We start from the raw sequence: 15,152 nt of genomic DNA, 5'->3' as shown, positions 1-15,152 counted from the left end.
AACTGCCCAGTGGGGCTGCTGGAGCAGGCGGTCAGAGCTGACAGCTCAAGAGGGCCATCAGGTCCAGAGCTGAGGTCGGGATCTGGCTGGCAGGGAGGCCCTGGGCCAGGCTCATGGCCCCCACCCATCTGCCCCCATCCCCCAGACTGTGCTTCTCTGGAGCCCGAGAGGGGCACCTGCCCAGCCTGCTAGCCATGATCCACGTCAGACGCTGCACCCCTATTCCTGCCCTCCTCGTCTGTGTAAGTTGGGGGACCAGGCTGGCAGGGCAGGGAGCCAGGGCCACGCAGCAGCCTGGGTGGTGGCAGGGGGTGAGGCCTGGCCCTGTGGGAGGGGAGGGCCGGGCTCACCGATGTCCTGGCCCGAGCTGGCTGGCCCAGGGCCCCTCCTGGGCTGACAGGAGGCAGGTGGGAGCCAGACCTCAGCCCAGTCCTCTCCCAGTGCGGGGCCACGGCGGTCATCATGCTCGTGGGAGACACGTACACGCTCATCAACTACGTGTCCTTCATCAACTACCTCTGCTACGGCGTCACCATCCTGGGCCTGCTCGTGCTGCGCTGGAGGCGGCCAGCGCTCCACAGGCCCATCAAGGTGAGGCCGGGGAAGGACTGGCTGGCTCACGTGCCGGAAGCGGTCAGGGCCACCCCCAGGGGCAGCGATGGCAGCAGTGGGGAGGCCAGGCTTTGCCATGTGCCCGGCCCTGCCTGGGGCCCTGTGTGCACTGGCGTCTTCAGTCCTTAAGCAGCCCTGTGAGGTTGGTGCTGTGAATACTCCCACTTCATGGACAGGAAAATAAGGCTAAGACATGGTCACAGAGGAGTCCACGAGCCCACACAAAACAGAAGCCCCGAAAGCGAGCTAAAAGGAAAGTCCTCCCATTTGCATATCAATCCTTGAGCTGGAGAAGTAAGTGCTCAATGCCTGAAATGTGGAACACTGAAAATCATTCACCTCCAGCCAAGTGCGAGCGGCCAGTCCACATACAGTCGCGGTGGGGAGCTCAGAGCCGCTGAAGTTGACAGACCCTCAACAGTTGGGCCAACTGGGCTCCTCAGGTCTCAGCTCCCAGGAAATGGCCCGAGACCCCCAGGGTTGTGGGGTGGGCAGGAGAGCTGGGGGGGGGGGTGTCCTGCACTGCTGCTTGCTGTCCCCCAGGTGAACCTCCTCGTCCCTGTGGCGTACTTGGTCTTCTGGGCATTCCTGCTGGTCTTCAGCTTCATCTCTGAGCCCATGGTGTGTGGGGTAGGCGTTATCATCATCCTGACAGGGGTGCCCATCTTCTTCCTGGGAGCGTTCTGGAGAAGCAAACCAAAGTGTGTGCACAGACTCACAGGTGAGCTGGGCAGCTCCCCGAGGGGGCGGGGCCTGGAGATAGGACCCTCTCTGGGCTTTGCCCTAAAGCGGGGATCTCCCGGCAGCCAAGGTGGCCACACGGGGCCCAGCCACCACCAGACGTCTGCCCATGGCGTGGCTCAAGTGTCCGGGTCCCGTGTGCAGAGAGCAGCTCCCTGAGGACCCCTGTCCCACGGGGTCAGACCCCAGAGTCCATGTGTTGGTCTGTCTGTCTGTCCTCAGAGTCAGTGACACGCTGGGGCCAGGAGCTGTGTTTCGTGGTCTACCCCCAGGGCTCCCCAGAGGAGGAGGAAAATGGCCCCTGCCAGCCCTCCCCACTGCCTGCCACGGACAAGCCCTTGAAGACACAATGAGACATTTGTGGAGCCTGAAGCAGCTGTTTCTGTTTACATGTTGTTTATTGAGGAGGTGTTTTTGCAAAAAAAAAAAAAAATTTTTTTTTCCTGGGGAAAAATAAACAGAGCTCTGACTCTTAGAAGGGCTTGGTAAGGAAGCCCTGAAGATGTGGACTGGGTCCCCTGTCAGCACTGCCCTGCTAGCTTTTCCTGGAAAGATCTGTGCATAAAACAGGGCTGGTGGTGCACCTGTCTCAGGAACTTGTTGGGTCCCCCTGGGTGGGGGTGGGCATGTGTGGAGCTGGCTGGAGCAGGTGGCTTGGTTGGCTCGGGAGGAGGCTCTTGACTTTTGGGGGGTTCTGATGCTTGAGCCAGACACTCCTTCTCTGGGGTTGGCACCTTGGTGTCAGGGGCCAACCCTGCCCTACAGAGGTGGAGGACTGAGAATTGGCTGGGTGTGACCTTTTCCCCCAGACCCTGCTGGAGGCTCAGCCACCCAGGAGAGCCTGGGGTTCCCACCAGAACTGCCTTTCTTCTCATAAATCCCCACTGAGTGAGTATCGGGACTCAGTGGCCTGGCTTGGTTTACAGGTGGGGAAACTGGGGCTTTGAGACTGGATGGCATGGGTTTGGCTGCTGTCAGTTGGTGCCTCAGCCTCTGCCCTCTGAGAAAGCATTGGGCACCATCTTCTGGGGGCCTTGGGGCCTGTAAGAGATCCCGTGAGCTTTCTCGACCCTGTGCCTACCTTCTCAGCCCGGCATCAAGCTGACTGGGCCCACGCTGACCCCACAGGCATGAGGTTAGGGGCAGAAGCCTCCTGGCCCAGCTTCTCCAGGCCCTGTGCCACCAGAGCGCTCACCGTGGACTAGGTCTGACGTACCCATGGCCACGTCCAGTCCAGGGACAGCTCTGGCGCCCCACAGGGTGAATGGAGGGAGAAGCCACAGGAAACATTCCAGGGAGCCCTGCCCTGGCCCTCCTTTCTTCTCTGCAAAAGGATTCCCAGAATGGAGGCAGGGGAGGCAGATGGGGACTCCCCCCAGGTGTCTTGTGTACCCTGGGGCCCTGGAGAGGGGCTCACCACTCCACCCTCTTCCCGTGTTCAACCCCTGGCAAGTCCCTCTGCCCACCATGCCCACCAGGGGGGCCAGGGTGCTGACACAGGAAGCTGGCAGGGCTCCCAGGTGGGCCTCTCCATAAGAAAGAAGGACACGGAGGCGGGGTAGAAATGACTCTGTATTCCCTGGTTACAAAGCGGGGCTGTGGCGGTCATCAGCGTGTCCGGCGGGTCAGCAGACCAGCAGGGCCTCGTCGTCACTGGCCTCCAACGTTGGGGAGCAGGGTGGCGGGGGGCTCCTGCAGACACCCAGTGGCTCTGATGGGTGGGGGCCGAGGGTGCTACCGGCAGTGAGGGCCGGGGGGTGAGGGTCCTGGCCCGAGCAGGACTCCTGAGGCACGTCCACAGGGGCTGGGCTGTCCACCAGAGGGTCCCTGCCAGCCTTTCTGTCCTTGTCAGCCGGTCTGGACTCCAAGGAGTCCCGCAGGCCGGAGGGGGGCGGCACAGGAGGCCCCACCTCCGAGGCGTGGCTGGGGGCGCCGGGGGGCCCCTCCCCTGCTGCCCCCGGGCTGCTTGTGTCCGTTAGGGGTGCCGGGGAGTCCCGGGCAGCCCCCGGTGCCGGCTGGAGGAGCCCGTCACCCAGCACCGTCTGGGAGGTGCGCGCGGCCGTCAGCAGCGGGATCTGCCCGCGCTGCGCCCGCGGCCGGTGAAACAGCCGGTTCCAGAGGCGGCCTAGGCGGCGGCGGGAAGGCCCGCGGCGGGAGGCGTGTCTGCGCATCTGTCGCCGCATGGCTGTGCGCAGGTTCTGTAGCACCGAGGCCTGGAGGGTGGGGCGGCGGATGAGGGGGCAGAGGTCAGCACGACCCCACCCCCCGCCGAGGGGCCCCCTTGTCCCCTCCCCTGGCCTGTCACCCAGCCGAGGCCTCATCTCCCACCTCCCTCAACCCCAGGACCATCCCGGCTGCACGCTGTCGCACCCGGCCCCTGGGCCTCCCTGTACCCCGCGTTCTCCGAGGTCTGGCTGGGCGGGTCGCGGGGGCGGGGCGGGGGGCCGGACTCACGCTCTCCGGCTCACCTGGGATGCACTGTAGACAGGAAAGTCCTCGACGGGTGGAATGAGGCCCTGTGCGATGAGCTGCCCGTAGGACGGGGGTGCCTCCCGCCGCACAAACTCAGCCTCCAGGCGTGTCATCTGGGTCTCAAAGGCCCTGAGGGCAACGGCAGAAGGGCAGCATGGCAGGCCGGCCTGGCGGGGGTGGGGGTCGCACTTCCCGCTTCCCAGGATGTGGGCCCTCCTCCCTCCATCCGGGCATCCCGAGGGGCCCAGACCGGAGAAGCCCTGGGTGGGTGGCCCACGGCTGCAGGAAGCGTGAGCCCAGGCCCTCTCTCCAGCAACACGGAGGAAGCGACGCTCCGGCCCCAGCGCCCACCTGTACTCCTGCGTGCGCAGGGAGTAGAGCTTGAAGGCACAGCCCAGGGCGATGACGAGCAGCAGCCCGCAGACCAGGCTGCCGATGAGCGCCGCGGTGATGACCTTGCGGGGCACGGCCGCCAGGCAGCCGTGCTCGTCGCTGCCGTCCTGGCAGTCCTCCTGGCCGTCACAGCGCCACGTCTCGAAGATGCACAGGTTGGTGCCGCAGTGGAAGGTGCCCGGCTGGCAGGAGAAGCAGTTCTTCTCGTCCGCACCGTCGGGGCAGCTCTTCTGGTTGTTGCAGCGGTCGGCGGGCGTATAGCACAGGCCGCTGCCCCCCTCGCAGGGGTACTGGTCCGGGGGACAGGCGGGGCAGCCCTGCTCGTCTCGGCCGCTGGCACAGTGCCACCAGCCGTCGCAGCGCTGCGGCTCCGAGAAGCAGCCTTGCTCGCCCGGGTCCTCCGCATCGCCCTCGCGGCTGCTCCCGCACGGCTGCTCCCACGGGAGGCAGTAGCCCTTAACCTGGTAGGTGGCATTGAAGCCGTGGCCGGCGCTGCGGGCGCGGGCATGGTAGGCCACGGTGAGGCGGCCTTGGGCGGCCTCGAGGCTCACGGGCCGGTGGTTGCTGCGGTAGGAGAGCGTCTGCAGCAGCCGGTCCCCGCGCTCGCCCAGGCCCTCGTACACCTGCACGTAGTCGTCATAGCCCAGCCGCAGCTCCAGCTGCAGCAGCACGCGGCGCGGGTCCTGCGTGTCCACCAGCCACGTGCAGTGAAGGTCCGAGGGCCCGCGGGCCGCGCCGAACAGGTCTGGGGAGGCGAAGGAGCCGTAGAAGCTGCCCAGCCGCCGGCCACAGGCCAGGTCGGGGCAGCCGGCCTCGTCCGAGCCGTCGCCGCAGTCCTGAGTGCCATCGCAGCGCCGCTCGGCGGGCAGGCAGCGCGTGGAGCGCGCCCCGCTGCAGGGGAAGGTGCCCCCGGGGCACAGGCTGCCTGGCGGCTCTGAGGCGGGCGCCGAGCAGTTGCCCTCATCCGAGCCATCGCCACACTCGTCCACGGTGTTGCACTGCCAAGGGCCCGGCAGGCACTTGCCGTTGTCACAGTGGAACTCGTCAGCCTGGCAGGATGCCTGGCCCAGCTTCCCTGCAGGGTGAGGTGCGTGGTGGAGACAGTCAGGGGTGCGCAGAACCACCCTCCTCATGGGGCCTGGGGCCAGCAGCCCGCGGGAGGTCCCCCCCATCCCAGCAAGGCCTCTGCAGGGTCCAGGGAGAGGCAGGACCCAAGGAGAAGGGCGCTGGACTCTCTCTCTCCCTGGCCACCTGAGGAGCAGAGACACCTCGAATGCCAGGGAGTCTCAGGTCCTGACCTGAGCTGGGGTCTATAAAGTGGGGTCAGTGATCTCGAGGGGTTCCAAGGCACCCCGAGGCAGCAAGATGACCAGTTCCCGTCCCAACGCTGGGCTCCAACTGTTGGGCTACTGGGGGAGACCCTGAGGGTAGGGGGCAGATGGAGGGTGCCACCCTCACCCCCGGGGAGCCCATAGGTGCACCCTGCCATTGGTGTTACCTCGGATGTAGGAGAGACGGAAGCCCTGGGCCTGGCCAGAGCTGGAGGTGTCGGAATGGAAGAAGATCCAGACGTGGTCCCGGGCAGAGATGAAGGCGGGCGGGATGGCAGAGCCACAGAGCCGGAAGGCCTCCTGGCGGGGCGGGGCTGCGGGGCCCAGCATGAGCCAGTCCAGGGAGCACTGGTGGGACTCCTCCACGTCAAAGTTGCGGAAGCTGCAGAGGGTAGGGAGGACCGCAGACGTGAGTGGGTGGCCAGAGACCAGCAGGTCATGCTTAAGCTCACAGCAAGGACGGCCAGCCCCAGCATCCCTTCTCTCCTCCACTCCCAGCCACTCAGCAGGCCCCCAGGGGTCCGAGAGTGGCTCCATGAAGAATCAGGACAATGTGGACAACTATGAACATGTCAGCCCCCTTGCAGTTCTGTGAAGGCCTCCTCTTGTGCCTCTCCACCCTCCATCAGAACACACACGGTGCCCCAACCCAAGGCCACGTGGAGGTGGAGGCAGGAGTCCCAGGGTAGGCGATTCCCTCCACGTACACTCTCCCCTGAAGGACAAGGTCCAAGGGTCCAGATCCCCCTACACTGGCTTTCCTTCGACAGCCCCGGCAAGAATCCCAGGCCAGGGCACTGAGGGGGCCTGTGTGCACAGGGCAGGCCTGGGCCGGGGGACAGCTCATCCCCTGGGGAGAAGCAGTGGCCCGGGCTGTGGATGAGCAGGGCCAAGGAGTACTCTAGAAGTGGCCAAAAAGGCTGGCGTCTTTGAAGAGATTCCCAGTGGCCACAGGGAAACAGGCACAGACCCTGATGTGTTCCCATCACACCCCTGGCCTTGGAGACGTGGAGTGACTGGATCTTCCAGGCTTTGCATTTAAGGGAGTGACACCCCAGCCAAACTCAAGCCTCAGTTCCACCATCTGATCGTCTCACCCCGCTTCCTTCTGCACATCCCCGCAGCTTGAGCACCCTGCTCTTCCCTCTCCTACCGAGATGGCCCCAAGGGCCCGGGGGAAAACCTGCTCTGGGCTTAGTGCCAGCCTGGCCTCAAGCCACCCCTGCAGGACAGACAGGACACCTCTGCCACCTCACAGACAACTGGGCCATGCCCTCCAGTCCCAGGGCTCCCCTCCCTGGCAGGCCTGAGGTGACAGACAGCCTCACAAGCCCATGAGAGAGGCCCAGGTCTGGGTAGCCAGCCCCAGAGACCCACACCCACATGTTCACATGCATTTGACCCATACATGTGCACACATAGACTCACACATGTATTTGCACACCTGCACATCTCACACACATGCCCTCCACACCTACACACACATGTGCTCACAAACGCACATACACGTGTCATTCATACCTGCTCAGGTTGGGTGCACACACGTACACAAGCACATGTGTGTTCACACACACGTACACATACATCTGGTCACTACTTGTCACAGACACTCACATGCACACCATCACACATGCAGCGCGTGCAGGCCCACATCGAGCCACTCTGACACCCCCGCACACACGTACCTGATGGTGATCATGTCCCCGCGGTCGCCCTGTATGTACCAGCTGCAGTTGGTGCCCGGTGGGTAGTTGAGGGGCCAGGCCGGGCTGTAGATGACGCCGCGGCGTGCAGTGTGCTGCTCCAGCTGCCCGCTGCAGGCGGCTGTCAGGAGAGGAGGCTGAGAGGCGCTGGCTTCACCTTTGGGTGGGAGGGGGCAGTGAGGGAGGGCGACATTGAGCCCCTCACTCCGTGACCTGAGCACAGGCCTTCCCCAGGTAGGCTCAAGGCCAGCTAAGGTGGTCATAGCCAAGGGCATGGGCACGCCGTGAGACTTCAGGGAAGTGGTATGTATGGGGTGGGGAGAGGAGGACCCCCATGGACTCAGGACAGTCTACCCTGTGCCCCAGAGCCCAGGTCTTCTCCCCTACCCTCCGCGGGGCTGGGAGGCAGCCCACCAACTCTCCTTGGCACCTCTTGGCCTTGGGTCTCAGCTCAGTGGAGAATCTTGCAGCCCTAGGCCTGGTGGCCCAGGATAAGCAGACCCACTATGGTTCCCTGCCTGCCACCCCACCACCCCAGGGCTGGCCTAATACAGGCCTCACCCAACACATGCTTTTTGAGGACCTACTATGTGGCAAGCACAGTACCAGGCATGCTCATAAGACAGGTAAAAGTCTGGCTCTGTGGGCTCACAGACTGGGGGAGGGGCAGACAGGCAATGCAGATTCCCTGGGCAAAGTGAAGTTTATAAAACGGGCCTGAAGGGAGGGACCCATATCCTGAGGAGGCTGGAAACAGGCTGGGTCTGATGGCATCTTGTGTGGCATTTAGATTTTATCCTGAGTGTGAGTGGGAGGCCACCAGGAGGGGATGTCAACCAGATGAGGAAACCAAGGTTCAGAGAGGGTCGGTGAGTTAGTTGCCCATGGTCACAGCGGGTAAGTGGCAGAGTCAGGGCCCACCCTGGTCCTCTAGTGGGCTGGGCCTCTCATTGATAAAGTGTCAACTCATTGGTAAAGCGTCAACCGTCCACTGTGCCAGTGAGCACAAGGCATCACCCTGGCCAGCACGGGTGATGAGTGCCTCTATGCCCAGCCCTGCAGGCCTCATTGTACCCACTTCATTAGTTACACATGCCCACTGCACCCAGCCAAGCTCACCTAGCCTAAAGGTGGCAAACCCTGCCCTGGTGTGCCCTGGCCTTTGCAGGACCAAGCAAGGTCCTATACTTGGTTGCCCCTGCCCCTCACCATACTTCTTCATCTGATCTTCACAACAGCCTGTGGCACAGGCAGGCCCATTATACAGATGGAAAAACTGAGGCCCGGGGAGACAAATAGTGCTTTTCCTGAGCCCAGTGACACTACCTACCTCTTCATTCTCCCTGACCCCTGACTGTTGCCCTGCAAGCAGGATCTCTCTGCTGGCTCTCAACAAGACTCTTTGGAACCCCAAAAGACTCAGCTGCAGAAAGAAGAGTGAAAGCCCTCCCAGCAGCTTCCCATGCTCCACCCATGGAGGTCCGGGTGATCCAAGGCTGTGATCCACAGGGGGTTAACCCCCAGCAGTGGCTCACAGGAGCATCAACGGCTGGAAGAGAAACACCCACACCAACCCTAAAGCAAGGCTGACCACATCGGGTCGCCGTCAGAGCCTTGACAGCCCCAGGTTGGTGAGGTACCAGCCAGGGCTCCCCACTTGGCACTCACCAGGGCCTGGAGGTCATCCTCCCTGAGCCTCAGCATTCTCGCAACCCAGGAGGGTAAGGACTAAACAACCGGAGTGGTGATCAGGGGCCTGAGCAACGTGTTTCCTTGGATGGGTGAGGCTTTGTGGGCTTCACAGAGACAGTGACCTGGGGACACCCTGGCAGGTATGAGGTCAGGGCTCCTCCTCCTCCAGGATGCTGGGTGAGGGGAGAGTCCCTAGGCAGGGTTGGGAGCACATCCTCCCCCAACATTGAGTCTCTAAAGCAAACGTTACACCTGGAGTCAGATGCTCCATCAGCCAGTGTGGGAGTCACCCCTGTCCCCTCAGCCCCCAGGACCGGCCTGAGGCAAAGCAATACCCACTGTAGCCTAGAGGCTTTCCCCACAGGATGGAGCCCTCGTGGAGGCTGGGTTTCTCCCCCATATGGCCAGAGAAAGCCAGGCCTGCAGGAACCCATGTCTGACCCTCTTTCATGGCATGGGTAAGCCTGTCTCTCCAGACCACCAGCCTAGTCAGGAGCAGAAAACCAGACACTGCTTCTCAACAATCCCCTGGCAACATGTTCCCCCAGACATGCCTCACCCCAAGTGCCCCTCAGATGCCCCAGACATGTCCCCATTGGGGGCAGCAATGTCCCTGAGTCACTGTTAATTCTTCTGCAAGGGGGCGGTGGGCAGAGAGACCACGGGTTACTGCAGCCGTCGGCCTGGCCCATGCAGAGTGACCATGGATGGGGAGGGAGGCCGGGGTCCCTGCAGGAGCCCAAACTGGACACTGCCTGGCCATGGGCCTGGAGGGCATCACCAGCTCAGACGACCAGCCCCAGGCTTCCCTGGGACGGCAATCTCACTCCCATCCCACCGCCACCCCAGCACCCAGGCACAGGCAGGAGAAAGAGCTTCGTGAATCCAGTCCAGTCCTGGAGTCCACATTGCCAGTCGCACCCTAGGCCCAGCTTGCCCATCAGTGAAATGGAGTCAGAGGGTGCTGCTCATCTCAGGGTGGCTGGAAGATGTGGGGGAGTAGCAGTCTGGAGGCAGATGTGCATGTGGGGTGAGGAGAGGGGACGCCTGTGGGAGGTGAGGGCAGAGATGGCGTGTGTGATGAGGGGTGGGCAGTGAGGGGAGCTGGGAGATACTGATGCAGGATGGAGGCTCTTGGGGGTCTTTAGGGGCCGTCAGAGAAGTCTGTCTGAGCTTAACTGCAAGTGACCTGTGTTCACTTGGACTGAAGTTTTGCTCAGGTCAAGGTGGCCTGCTCAAGGGAGCAAGGGGTGACTGAGTGCTTTCAGACCAGCATCCTTTCCTGGTCCAAAGAAATGTCAAATACTCCCGAGACGGCATGAGCAAGCCTGAAGACACACAGCTCGCAAACCTGGTTTCCAGCGGCTGCCGGCACTCTGGACAACCTGCCAGGGTGCTGGATGACTGGGAGCCGGGAGCCCCAGCAGAGTGCCTGGGCAGAGCTGCTAGATGAGCGGAGAACACCCTGGAGACCCTGCCCAGGCTCAGCCCCTGGGTCACAGTGGCCAAAGTCTGGGCTGCAGGGGTGAGTTATCCAACCCAGTTAGTGCCTGACAAGCTGGGGCAGGATGGCGGCTGAGAGGCAAAAGCCTGTGAGGTCCCCAGGTGGCTCAGCTGGACCCTGCGGAGGGACTGAGCCCAGTGAGGGTGGGGAAGCAGCAGGTGAGACAGTGATGACCCAGGCTCCTCACAGCAGGAATCGCACAGAAACCCTGGAAGTGCAGAGGCACGGAGCTTCAGGTGGGAGGAGACACTCTGGCAGCCAGAAGCTGGTCTCCACTTCTCTCAGCAATGCTAGAGGGTGAGAGACCGGCTCTAGGACAGCCTCAGTTCAGCACAGCCCTTGTGGCCACACAGGCTCTGTGTGCAGCTTCAGGATACCGGGGGTGGGGGCGGGGGGGTGGGGTGCAGGCACAGACAGCTTGAACCCCCCTGGCAGTCAAACAGGAGGCTGAACCTGGATGGATTTCTCTCCTGGCTCTACAGATGGACTTTGTCCCTGGGGACTGGCCTGGGACTCACATGTGTAGGACCTGCCACCTCCTTGTCCCCTTCCCCCTGCGCCCACTCTCGACCGTGGCCACGGACACCTGACCCAGGTGAGGCAAGTCTGTCTGGTCCTGGAGATTGGGGTGGGGAGACTGGGTGGTTAGCTGTGGGGGCCGTGACGTCAGGCAGGACTGAGGCTGGCTCAGCTCTGAGCAAGGCTGGGCCCTGAGCCAGCGCGGTCAGCAGCGGAGGCCAGGCTGCAGGAGCAGGAAGGAGCTGGTTGAAGGGAGAATGGGAAAGGAGGCTGAGAGTATGCATCTAAGAGATAAGCCTGGAAGAGCAGCTTGTGTGAATTCTGAGCCTCCCCATCACAGGGACAGCCCAGGAGACAGCCCACCCCACCCCACCCTTCCGCCTCCCTGAGCTGCCTCAGTGGGCCTCTGCTGCCAGCCAGGCCCTGAGCTGCTGCTGCTGCTAAGTTGCTTCAGTCATGTCCGACTCTGTGCGACCCCATAGACGGCAGCCCACCAGGCTGCCCTGTCCCTGGGATTCTCCAGGCAAGAACACTGGAGTGGGTTGCCATTTCCTTCTCCAATGCATAAAAGTGAAAAGTGAAAAGTGAAAGTGAAGTCACTTAGTCGTGTCCGACTCTTAGCGACCCCATGGACTGCAGCCCACCAGGCTCCTCCGTCCATGGGATTTTCCAGGCAAGAGTACTGGAGTGGGGTGCCATTGCCTTCTCCAGGCCCTGAGCAGAACTATTAATAAAAATCCCAGGTACCTCCTGCCCCACGACGCAGCTCAGGACACAGCAAACAAGCCCCAGCCCCCAGACTCCAGCTCCCGAGGCCCTTCTCAGATGTCTCCCCTGGCACCAAGGGACCCAACCCCTGGCAGCCCCCTCAGCAAAGGGCAAATGCCCCTGATGGCCTCAGCCCTGAAGTCTCCCGCTCCTGGCGGCCTTTGCTATACTCGGCACTAGGCCCACACATGAAGACGGCCAGCAGATGGACAGACAGGCAGGAGGCAGCCACGGAGTTCAACTGTGTTTTCTTAGATCCCGTGTGTCTATTTGGCACCTGCTTATCACAGGGCCAAACTATCAGCCAAAGTGTTTACGTCTCTCCTGCAAACCGGTGTCCCTGAAACTGGTCTTTCCCTGGCAGACAGGCTGATGCGAGACTAAACCCCTACAGACTTCTTACCTAATTCACATGCCAAGACAATATTTCATCCCAGGGTCAGGTACCAGGCACGGAGAGACCACCCCCCTAGCCCAGAGCTCTTGGGGATTAGCCAAACTAGCCAGTCCTAAGATGTTTACTCTGCCCTGTCTTGCCCTTCTCACCAAAACTTCGATCAAGGCTCTGGCCAAAGTCTTCCCCTCACTTCTGTCTGCCTGACTAGACCTGGTGTTGTCCAAGTGACCCTAAAAGTGGCATGGCATGTCCCCTCCTCTCAAGACATGTAAGTAACAAATTCCTCCATCAATGGCTTTGGCCTCTCTGTGTTGTTGCTTAGTGATACCTTCATAAACTAAATCCCAGGTGGAATTTTAAAGCAGGCAGGCATCTTATGGTGCCCTACGGTTCTCTGGGACCCCCACTGCCTACAGGAAGCACAGTGTGCCAAGTGTGCAGGCCATGACAGTTTCCTAGCTGTATGAAGCTACCACGTGCAAAAGCTGTGCTGAACACCTTACCTCACTGGCCCATTTAACCAGGCTTCATGGTTAAAGGCACCCATTTTACAGAAGAGGAAACTGAGGCTCAGAGAGCTATAAGCTTGCCCAATGCCAAAAAAACTCCTTTGTGATGCAAAGATGCCCAGGAATTGAGGTGGAAAAAGGCCAGGTGACCTCAGGGGTGGAGCCAGGCTCCTGAAGGTTGGTACTCAGAGGTCATTAAACCAGGAGAGCAGGGAGGAGAGGAGGAAGGGGAGAAGTAGGTTACTCACCTAAGGCAGGAACGGCGCTGCTGAACCGCCCGGTAAGAACAATGTTCACTGTGGGAGACACGAAGCGGGTTCAGTGGCGTGGGGGAGGGGAGGAGAAGAGGGGGTGGCTCTCGGGGCTTAAACCCTTGGGGTGCAGAGCCCAAACTCCAGGCTGATTCTCTTCATCTCGAAGGGTAAGGCCTAGAGCACTGTTACAGTCCTGCTGGGATGGGCAGAAGGAGAACCCCAGGGGATCTCAGGACTCACCCACACACCCATAGTAGGAGAGAGCAGGGTGCAAGCCTGGCTGCACCAGGCCACTCCTGCCATTCCCCACCCTTGGGAATTCTAACTCACGTGGGAGGGGGTTTGCTTGTATCTTCTCAGGCTTGGGAACCACGGGCCTTGACCATCCTTCAGGGAAAGATCTTGCTCAACCTGGGCACGGGCCCTGCTTGTGAAGAGGGCTCCTACCACACTGTATGGCTTCCTCCCTCTGAGGGGTCTTGCCAGCCAGCCAGGGATGGAGGGAAGCAATTCTGATCACCCCTATTTTACAGGCACTCACAGCTACCAGGGTTCAAGGTCCTTCTCACTGCACCATGCTGACCTTGCAAAGAGAGGCAAAGAATTTGCCTGCCACCTACCCCTTCAAGTATCCACCACCATGGGATCTGCCCTTTGCTTTCACCGAATGCTTTCCTGCAGCAATTATGGGAGCAGAAGATGTAGGCACACTCAACTTCCTGAGGTTCAGGGTGCCCCCTTCCCCAACATCAACGATGCCAAGGGAAGCAGAGAACATCTCTACAGGGGTCAGCCCACGTCTGGTGAGGAAGAGAGCCAGCTGCCCCCTGGCAGGACACCCAGGCTCTGCTGGGCAGGGAGGGCCTTGGGGGAGGCCAAAGGGTCTGCGCCTTGCCTTGCACCCTGGGGGAAGCCAGGCACTCAGGAGCACGGGACCACACTGACAGATTGGGGAGTGGGCACTCTGGGGGCCATGAAGCTTACTGAGATCTGCTCACGCAGCTAAGGCAGGGGCCATCCCCCAGCTCCTAGATTCTTGGGGGCAGAGGAGAGTGCACCCTAAAATGAACAGGCTTCTTTGTTTTACTTTGTCATTTCAGTGGCTTCAACAAACCTTCTGGGATTACAGAACCTTCACTGACGACACCATAGGGTGTCCCCTAATGACCCCGGGCTTAGATAATGGCCTCCCTCCTTCATCATGGTAAATAAAGGAGCCATGTGGCTAGAGGATTTAACCCCTTGCTTCCCCTCTCCCGCACACAAGGCCCTGGAAAGGTGGACAGAAAAGCTCTGGCAGGGCTGGATGGGTCCCTCGGCCCTCCCCAGACACATCACCCGGGGCTGCAGAGGCCTGCCCTGCTGGGTCCGAGAAGACACAAAGGGAAGACAGGAGTCATTCTAGCAACTGCCTCCTGCCGCGCATCCTGATCCCGGCTCCGGCTGGCTCCCACCCCCAACCCACTTCAGGCAGGAAATAGTTCCTTGTTCAGGGGACTACCAGCCCCAGCCCCGCTGGCTTCGCCTTTGTCCGCAGCTCCGGAGGTCCGGATCCCCCATCGCCGCCAGGCTAAGCGCGGGGAAGTCAGGCAGAAAGCCACTGCCCGCCAATTCCAGGCGCCCACACAGCGGGCCGCCCCGCGCGCCGCTCACCCGGGCTCCCGGACGCTATTCTGAACCCTGCTAGAGAGGCCTAAGACCCCAGCAGGCCGGGGTGCCGGGGAGCCGCAGTCTCCTCGGCCTCTAGCGGGAGCTCTCGCAGTACCCGCCCCGGGAGCCCCAGCCGCAACCAGGAGAGAGGGGCGCCCCGAGTCCGACCAGGGCGCGGCGCGGAGCTACGAGGCAGGGGACCGATCCCGCTGCGGCCGCGCGGCCCACTCACCCAGGCAGACGACAGCGAGCTGCGTCCGGGCGCCCGGCGCCCCCTCCGGCCCCGCGGCCGCCCGCTTCTCCATGCCGGGGCCGGCCGGCCGCCCGCGGGCGCCGCCTCCTGCCCCGCGCCTGCGGCTCCGGCTCGGGCTCCCGCGGCTGCTGCGGCTCGGATGCGGGCGGCGGCTCCGGCGGCGTCTTTGTGAGGCGGCGGTGCAGGCCCGCAGCGCGCGCGGGGCCACATCGGCCGCGGCGTCACGGGCCCCGCGGGGGCTCAGCGGCGGCCGCCAGGGAGGACCCTCGCTCGCCGCTGCCCCCGCGCCCCGGGCCCCGCGGCGCGGCCGGCCTGTGCCCGGGGGCCCCCGGCGCGCCCATGCCCCGCGGCGCG

At 62.3% G+C, this 15,152-nt stretch overlaps 2 protein-coding genes across 4 annotated transcripts in view; one reads left to right on the top strand and one right to left on the bottom strand.

The window, feature by feature from the left end:
* Positions 1-2,346, top strand: part of SLC7A10 (solute carrier family 7 member 10) — a 16,218-nt gene extending 13,872 nt beyond the window's left edge. Inside the window, exons 8-11 of one of the 2 annotated variants that reach the window (XM_055552865.1) lie at positions 146-242; positions 442-591; positions 1,156-1,333; positions 1,626-2,346. In XM_055552865.1, the coding sequence (XP_055408840.1) occupies positions 146-242; positions 442-591; positions 1,156-1,333; positions 1,626-1,810 (610 nt within the window). In that variant the 3' untranslated portion in view covers positions 1,811-2,346. Of the gene's footprint in view, positions 1-145; positions 243-441; positions 592-1,155; positions 1,334-1,575 lie in introns of both variants that reach the window. The other variant, XM_055552866.1, reaches the window with a different exon arrangement.
* LRP3 (LDL receptor related protein 3) lies at positions 1,762-15,152 on the bottom strand. Of its 2 annotated transcripts, none has more exons than XM_055552864.1 (7): positions 14,778-15,152; positions 12,890-12,937; positions 7,235-7,373; positions 5,717-5,931; positions 4,177-5,293; positions 3,822-3,954; positions 1,762-3,566 (listed from the first exon to the last, which is right to left on the bottom strand). In XM_055552864.1, exons 1-7 carry the CDS (start codon positions 14,848-14,850, stop codon positions 2,979-2,981), a joined length of 2,313 nt encoding a protein of 770 aa, XP_055408839.1. In that variant the 5' UTR covers positions 14,851-15,152; the 3' UTR covers positions 1,762-2,978. The 2 variants fall into 2 exon arrangements, with proteins under 2 accessions (XP_055408839.1, XP_055408838.1); XM_055552863.1 differs by having other exon boundaries at positions 2,394-3,566; positions 7,235-7,409.

Source organism: Bubalus kerabau, chromosome 17 (genome assembly GCF_029407905.1).
Source record: "Bubalus kerabau isolate K-KA32 ecotype Philippines breed swamp buffalo chromosome 17, PCC_UOA_SB_1v2, whole genome shotgun sequence".
In the NCBI taxonomy this organism is placed as follows: domain Eukaryota; kingdom Metazoa; phylum Chordata; class Mammalia; order Artiodactyla; family Bovidae; genus Bubalus; species Bubalus kerabau.
The sequence above is the reverse complement of the archived record's forward strand: the minus strand, read 5'-3'. Positions and strand labels throughout refer to the sequence as shown.

Excerpts from the sequence above, each read along its gene's own strand:
- LRP3 (XM_055552863.1), bottom strand. The coding sequence starts at position 14,850 with ATGGAGAAGCGGGCGGCCGCGGGGCCGGAGGGGGCGCCGGGCGCCCGG. Across the intron at positions 5,932-7,234 it reads GGGGACATGATCACCATCAG|CTTCCGCAACTTTGACGTGG; the intron begins GTACGTGTGTGC and ends TACCCTCTGCAG. Across the intron at positions 3,955-4,176 it reads CTGCGCACGCAGGAGTACAG|GGCCTTTGAGACCCAGATGA; the intron begins GTGGGCGCTGGG and ends CGTTGCCCTCAG.